At 35.6% G+C, this 7,852-nt stretch overlaps 2 protein-coding genes across 5 annotated transcripts; one reads left to right on the top strand and one right to left on the bottom strand.

The window, feature by feature from the left end:
- The first annotated feature begins 215 nt into the window (after positions 1 to 215).
- LOC140833746 (membrane-anchored ubiquitin-fold protein 3-like) lies at positions 216 to 2,475 on the top strand. 3 transcript variants are annotated; one of them, XM_073198105.1, is made up of 5 exons: positions 216 to 374; positions 755 to 885; positions 1,009 to 1,230; positions 1,738 to 1,908; positions 2,329 to 2,475. In XM_073198105.1, the coding sequence occupies exons 3-5, from the start codon at positions 1,098 to 1,100 to the stop codon at positions 2,382 to 2,384; spliced, it is 360 nt and encodes a 119-aa protein (XP_073054206.1). In that variant the 5' UTR covers positions 216 to 374; positions 755 to 885; positions 1,009 to 1,097; the 3' UTR covers positions 2,385 to 2,475. The 3 variants fall into 3 exon arrangements, with proteins under 3 accessions (XP_073054206.1, XP_073054207.1, XP_073054209.1); XM_073198106.1 differs by having other exon boundaries at positions 755 to 903; XM_073198108.1 differs by lacking the exon at positions 755 to 885 and having other exon boundaries at positions 227 to 374.
- Positions 2,476 to 3,691: 1,216 nt separating this feature from the next.
- Positions 3,692 to 7,100, bottom strand: LOC140833745 (tubby-like F-box protein 3). 2 transcript variants are annotated; one of them, XM_073198104.1, is made up of 6 exons: positions 6,045 to 7,100; positions 5,728 to 5,815; positions 5,389 to 5,518; positions 5,117 to 5,296; positions 4,404 to 4,887; positions 3,692 to 3,953 (listed from the first exon to the last, which is right to left on the bottom strand). In XM_073198104.1, the coding sequence occupies exons 1-5, from the start codon at positions 6,393 to 6,395 to the stop codon at positions 4,410 to 4,412; spliced, it is 1,227 nt and encodes a 408-aa protein (XP_073054205.1). In that variant the 5' UTR covers positions 6,396 to 7,100; the 3' UTR covers positions 3,692 to 3,953; positions 4,404 to 4,409. The 2 variants fall into 2 exon arrangements, with proteins under 2 accessions (XP_073054205.1, XP_073054204.1); XM_073198103.1 differs by having other exon boundaries at positions 4,396 to 4,887; positions 6,045 to 7,099.
- Between the last annotated feature and the right edge of the window lie 752 nt (positions 7,101 to 7,852).

Below are 7,852 nucleotides of genomic sequence, written 5' to 3'. Positions count from 1 at the left end.
ATCGGTAGAGGTTGACCCGTCTCACAGATAAAAATTCGTGAGATTATCTCACAAGAGACCTACTTAAAACCGCCTCAATCGATACTCACAAATATTCATGCTCATGATATTAAAAGTATGTGTGTCATGAGTGGCGTTGAAGTCGCTATTCATTTATCATCATTATTAATTAAAAACGTTAGTGCACATCTAATAGGGACTGATGAACTAACAAAATCAAACCTCCAAATCCCCTCCCCTCTTCTCTCTCTCTCTCTCTCTCTCTCTCTCTCTCTCCCCATCGTATCGGCGATTGTTAGTGGCGGCGCCTTCTCTCCGGTGGTTGCGTGCTCTGATCGTTCTTCGATCTTTTCCTGGAATGGATTCTTGATCGGGTAAATAGTTTGATGTTTCGTTCTTCAGTGCTGTGTATGTGTGTATTTGTTTGTGGTTTTGGCAGTTTGATTTTTTTCCCTGATATTTCCAATCGTTAGCTTCAATTGAAGAAGAAAATAACCGAATCAAGTGCTGGTTTAAGTGGGAAGTTATTCAATGATGTGATTGAGATCAAGGTTGCGAGCTTAGGTTAGATGGGATTCGAGATTTTGTTTGAGATATGGTATCTTGAGAACAATTTGGTTTGTTTCAAATATGATTAGGTGAATTGAAGGATTATTTATTGTTTGGAGTTGTATCTGGAATTGTTTTTTTTTTTCCTATTTCTTTTGTGCTTGGTAAAATTTTACTGTAGGTATCTTTTGGATTATTGGTACAGGGTACTTTGAGATTTTATGTGATAAGAGAAGCTTTTGGGATCTTATGAGGTGGTTCCTTGGTCCCCTGGTTGATAATTCAGTTGTACAGTTGCTGTTGCGTTTTCTTGATGGTTTTTTTGGATTGAAGGAGGTGAGCAGAACCTTGATTGTACTTTTTCTATCATTGGGATCTTTTATCATTTTTGTAATTTCATTTTAGCGATTTATGAATGGTGAAATTGACTACCATAAGTCTGAAATTCTTATTGAGCAGGTGAATTTCAGTGAATCAGATTCTATTACTCAAAGACTTGAGATTGGTCTTGATTTGCTGTTTGGAAAATATTTGAAAGAAGGGCTGCTATGGCTGAAGGAGAGGAACAACTCGAACTTAAGTTCAGAATTTTCGATGGGACAGATATAGGTCATAGAACCTACTCATCATCCACAAATATTTCTACTCTCAAGCAAAGGATCCTATCTGAGTGGCCTCAAGGTCGTGATTATGCAATGACTTTTTGTTTTTTGGACTAAGGGGTGGGGAGTTGTGGGCATGGAATCCATGACCTCTCCCATATTTGGGAGAGGTGATGCCACTTTGACCAAGAGGTCAGTGGCGATTATGCTATGGACTTTTTAAGGAAAAATTTGTGGTATTGACCTTTTTTCCTTGTTTCTACTGTTGTAAGTTGCATTGAGATTTCATTATTATGAAACCTGAAAGAAATGAGTAGTCAAACAATGCTTCATGGACATGTTACTTATTCCTTATTATATTTTCGGTTGAAAAACCTTGTAGATATTATTTTGGTCTTGCAGAATCAAAATAGGCAAATTTACAGTCACCGGTATTGATTAACATGTCCAAAACATGCATGATATGATGCGTATATCATTGAGGAAGTTCTTTGGACCATTTTAAGAACTGCTTCTATTGAATGTATCTTTGATTGGTTTTCAACCTTTAATCCTCTTTTTTAACTAAAAACCTGCAATTATTCAGATAAATCTGTGGCACCAAAGTCTGTGAATGATATGAAACTAATACATGCGGGAAAAGTTCTGGACAATGGAAAGACACTCGCGGAGTCTAGAGTTCATATCGGTGACCTTCCTGGTGGAGTTATTACAATGCATTTGGTTGTACAGCCTCCTGTTGCTAAACGAAAAACAGGTATATTATTTTTTTCTGGGGCATATGTGAGATTAAATACACACTAACCTCTGCATGAATAATTGGCCATGTACTTCATATCCATATGATATCATTCAAACCCTGTTGTATTTTTTATTGGCTTGGTTATGCCGTTATGGGACACCAGACATGTTCCAAGCTACTGACCTGTAAATTGTTTATTTTCCCTGAAACTAGAAAGGTAATTACCCTCATAGGATCAGATCATCAATCCAATAAACATGCTCAGGATAGTTTTCTATAAAAAATAAACATGCTCAGGAATCTGCACAAAAATATACTCCACGTTTAATCTTCTTCACATGTTATTTATTGCCTGTGGACATATTACTATTTGAATGCAAATATAATTTATTTTTTACAAATGGTCTCACTCAGTTGTCGATGGGTGCAATGCAGATAAAAACAATGCTGATAAACAAAATCAGATGTTATGCTCGTGCACCATCCTGTAGACCTCAGAATCGTGATCCATGTCTCACTGATCAGGCCAATCTGCATAAAGCATTCCCCTTTTTAAAAAATTTCTCCGAAAAAAAAAAAGAACGGTACATCTGATTGGCATCTGGGATTTGGAAGGTTTCGTTTTTTCATTGTGATATCAATTTGTTCGTGTGTTGGTGATTATTGTGATATTTGCTTCTGAACAGGATTTGTATATTTTTTGTCCCTTAGTTTCTCTCCAGCATTAATAATTGATAACATTGTATCATGATGATTCATTGTTTTGAACTGCTTAATATCTCCCCTCCTGAAGTGAAGATTTTCTGTAGTTTTAGTATCATTCTAGAAACATATCATTACTCTTCTTCAACTGTTTCAAACAGAAAACATTCAATGATATATTTCTTCAATATTGGTCGATGTCGAGCGATTCCAACCTCTAATTTTTATCTTATATCACGTCAACCCAGATTAGAGTTTTAAGCATGGTGGTTTGGCTTGGATGAACTAAAAAGAAACTGGTGCTTAAAACAGACGTATGGAACTTGTTTATCCGAGAGCATTGAAGATTATGACAAAAACTGATGTGGATATTTTTCTGATAAATAAATTATTCTGATATTAATTTTTCACAAAATCAGTGCTTAATCAGCCGAAGTTAACATAATTTAAGAAACTCACGAACTTATTTTTTAAAAACTAAAATCCCAGTCAATTTTGCAAAAAACTCCTGTTGTCAAATGACTATTTTTCGTTTCCACAGATTTATTCTTGGTTTTGGTCCTCTCGTGTTCCACAAAAGACAAATCTTCCGTAAATCAAGTCCGCAAATTTCGAGTTACTCAAATCTTTATGTTGTCCAACATCCTTTGAGCTTAAACTATACCTTTTTTTTCTCAACAGGATATATATACATATATGACATTTTATCTAATAAATAATTTTTTATTATAAATTTCGTTATATACCAATGGGTCTACCACAGGAGGGTAGCTGAGGAGTTTTCACACATCAATTTCAATATTCGAGCAAGTTTAAAAACTTGTAGCATTAAGGAAAATGATCATTCTTCGCATAGCTAGACTAGAAGGTTGAATCGAGCTGTCAAGTTCATCACACTAAGCCCAAACTCAGCTTTCTCAAGCTCATGAAATTTCATTTGCTTGACTTGAGCTCGATTTGTTTATATACCAGTAGGCTCATCGACAAGGTTTACAACATAAGATGATCAAGGAATTTAACAATGAATTCATGTTTTTATATAATGTTTGAATAATATGAGAATTGTCCAAAATACTCAGAACAGGTTACCGTTACATAGACAACAAATCCACAAATTAAATCAAGTTAAAAAGTGATTCACAGTCTAAAATCATTTGCAAGTTGACACACAATGTAACACAGGACTCCAAATGTTAGATCAGAATCACGACAACTGATGTTTATGTACACGAAACAGGAAAAAAAAAAAGACGAGCATAGAAGGTTTGCACAATCAGCCGTAACAGATTTATTCAAATTCATTAATGACTTCTTTTGGCAGACACTAGTGGCAACATCCCGGCATTCTCCAATTGCACCTGCCAAGTTTAACCGAATGAGATAGCATCTTAACAGCTACGTGTCCTTGATGCAAACTTAAATAATTGGATAGTGAACTATTGACTGTGCCGTGGCAAGCCGAGGGGTTACTGTTCTGAACTTAACTATATTCAGCTATGTATAATTTCTAGTTGTTTGCAGCTTATTAATGCTCACATGTGACGGTCTCACCCTCATGTTAAAGAAGCTGAAACTTTATAGTGATTTTTCTAAAAAAAAAAAACATATTCAATTTGTCGCCCTCGTTAATTTGATTCCCTAGTTCTATCCCTTCAACAAGGCACTACTCATTTTGGATAGGATTTGGATCAATACATCTCAGAGTGTTGATGAAAACAAAAACCCATCTCATCTTCCCCACATACTTTGATGATTCATGAAAGGGGCGGAAACGTAAAAAAATCGCTGAAGTCAGACAACCTTAGAACCTGATGTTATTCACAAGCAATCTTAGTGTCAAAGCTGCTGAGACAAATGGCAAATGCCTGGAAAGCAGAGATTGGATACTGGTAGTCCATGGTGAAGACATCCTTTCCCACTTTCCCGAACTGAAGAATGACGTTCTCCTGCTCTTGTACACCGGTTCCAGTCTCAAGCGATGCAACCAGTTGAAAGTTCTTCACTGAGGCCACGGTTACACGCCCATTGAAGTTTAGGCACCAGCACTGGAGTTGGTCATGCCATCGGGGAGTCTTGTTTTTCAAAACAAGTTTTTCATCTTTCTGTGTCAACAATGGTACGGACCCAGATCGAAAACTATCCACTCGAGATGATTTTGATCTAAAAAATGGGAGAGAAGGAAAGGAATCCAGGTTTCCTGGCAAGAATTCAGTTGGTGTGGGAGCCACGCCTTCTGGATTAGTTGCAGAAGCGGGTATAGCATCCATGATGCACTGCATTCGCCTTGGACCCCTGCATTAGTGTTGTATATCAATTAATATTAGCAAGTGGACAGCATCATAACTTATCAATTGTCATCTTTGATACATAGCAATAAATAAAACTTGGAAAAGTAGATAATTCTTCAGAAAATGTTAAACAATAAAGTGGTTCTCTTTTGTCAGTTCACTGAGTCAATCCCAGACAATTCAGCTTAAGTTTACTTAAATAAGAAATTTCATACACATTACAAATTTCTGACCTCGATCCCAAGACATTCAACTCATACGAAACATGAGCCACGGTATAGTTTCCCGCAGGGACTCTTGGAGATACTTGTCTCATTCCAACTAACCTAGAGGAATAAGACTTAGTAACTTTTGCTCCCGCGTTTGGTGGCTGGGCATCATAAATTACAAACTTGGTCCCAAAAAAATTAGACCTGCCACCACCAAACAAGAGTGACTTCAGTCGGCAATCTTTAGAAGCCACGGTTGCATTGAAAATAGAATTGAGGTTGAAAACAAAATTTACCTCAACTTTCCAACATAGTTGCTGCTGCCTTTAAATATATCATCAGCATTGAGAGATATTATGTAGTCAGTGTATGTAGGCCGTCTAAATCTTCGAGCAGCAAGCAGGAATTTTCCATCATCATTAGAAGCTGTGAAAAGATAAAAGCATGAACACTGGACCAATACGGCAAGCTTTTGAAGCAGGGACTCATCCACCATCTTGGGGACATTAAAATTTAGAACAAGATAAAATGGTATGTGGAATCATATTCATTACTAAAAATATGAAAGCAAACAAAGATAAATAATGTTAAACTTCAAATAAGAAAATCACTCTTTAAAACATATGGCAACTTGCCTTGACTCAAATTGAGGTAAAGGAGATATGTATGAGTTCCACGGTTCCGCTTTATGAAACAATTAATTAAGGTGTTTCTTGGACCAGGCTGCAGAAAATGACCAACAAAAACGTTTTCAGTAAGTGTAAGAGAGGATAAGAGAATAGCAAGATTGCTCACTGATGCATGAATGCTCAACAGCTGAGTAACTGTCTGCATTACATTAGTTTCTTTAACATTTCCAAACATATTTTCTATACTGAGAACTCCAGAGGAATATAGACTTAAATATATCTGTAAAGGTGGATACTGACACCAAAAAATGATGAAAACATACTTGTTTCAGGGAAATGGGGAATGTCACGCTGCCAGAGACTTCTAGGTTTCTGACAATTTCCTTCATTATTTCCCTCCAGCTCCTACAAACACCAGCACAAGCAATCACATTCTTTCTCGAGGGCCATGCACACTCTGATTCCTCGATCCTCATCAGCACATCCCTCAAGAGCTCTGGAGGCATACTGGCCCAACAGCTCTGCTTCAAAGCATCCAAAACCGTCGCCGTAGAATCCTCTGATACTCGATGAGACCTCGACCTCAACCCATAACCAAACCTCCCGTCGAAACCCTTCCTAGATATGCTCCCAAACTCACCTCTCATGTCTTGAAGTATACTCTTAAATGACATGATCAACCAATGAAGTATATTAAACCAACTTTTTGTCTTTGAATCGTGGTCAATTACAATTAATTGCCTATCTAGAGAAAGACGAATCTTTTAATTTTCAATCATCAAAATCATAATGCCCGGTAAGTTATTAAGTAAACATATATCCTACAACGTCAAGAAATCAAACAGCGGGTAAAACACGCTTCACCAAATTCTGTTTGAACGCCAATAAACGAAGAAGCTTTTATCCTACACTCCAAATTGAACTAAAAAAAAAGATGATGAGAAACATTTACAGAAAATTCCAAATCTAAAATCCAATATTTACCCCAAAAACTTAAAGTCGCACGAACCAAATATACGCGCGAACCAAATCTAGCGATCACGAAAACCCCAGATCACATAATATTGACAATTCCACCACGAACCCTCACAATTGATGCCTCTGAAAAAACAATTTCACATGGACAACCAACCAAAAACACTGATACTTGGAAAAATAAAAAAGAGACGAGGCAGAACGAAAAATAGACTGATTACGGAGTTAATGCGTAAAACCCATGTTCAGATTCATCAGAACTCTTCAATCAGCAGATCGCTGATCGTGTGGCAAAGAGAAAAAAGGGGGGATGATTAGGGTTTGGCGTATTTCATCATATTAATGGAGCAGGTTCACATGGATTTTTCCGCGACAAGGAATAACGCTGAAAGTTTTTCTTTCGGTTCTTTGATTCGCTAATCGGCCCAATTTATTTTTAGTCACATTTTTAATTATTATTATTTTTTAAATCGAATTTTAATTTATTATCTTATTAGAGAATTTATTTGTGTGCTTAAATTATATTATATGTTATGAGTAGACGATCTCACGAATCTTTATCTGTGAGATGGGTCAATCCTACCGATATTACAATAAAAAAGTAATACGTTTTCATAGATGAACCAAATAAAAGATCTGTCTCACAAATTACGACTCATAAGACCGTCTCACACAAGTTTTTGCCATATTTTATTGTACTTAGATTATTGTGTGTGTAAACAATTGGTTGTTATAATTGAATCTGGTACTCGAAATCTAATATAAAATTTAAAACATTAATATCAAATCAATAATCGAGAAAGAGTTTTGATATATAATAATATGATACAAATGCAATACAAACATAAAAAAAAGAGTTAAGTTGAGGTTATATATTATAATAAAACTTGATCTAAGATTTTATTATTATTTAATCCTATACTGGATCGAAGAAGGAAATTTGATTTCAAATATTGATTTTTCTCAAGTATAAATCTTTTTATCAATTTGAAAAAATATAGGAAAAGTTTCGAATTTATAAAATAAAAATACAAGAATATCATTAAAAAAACAGGTATAAAACACAGCTTGACCTGTATTGGCTTATTTTCATCGAACAAATAAATATTTTTTTTCTTAATCATATATCTTATTTAATCTAAGGAAAGAAACATAA

The sequence above is a fragment of the Primulina eburnea genome, chromosome 6 (assembly GCF_022965805.1).
Source record: "Primulina eburnea isolate SZY01 chromosome 6, ASM2296580v1, whole genome shotgun sequence".
Taxonomy (NCBI): Eukaryota; Viridiplantae; Streptophyta; class Magnoliopsida; order Lamiales; family Gesneriaceae; genus Primulina; species Primulina eburnea.
The sequence above is the reverse complement of the archived record's forward strand: the minus strand, read 5'-3'. Positions and strand labels throughout refer to the sequence as shown.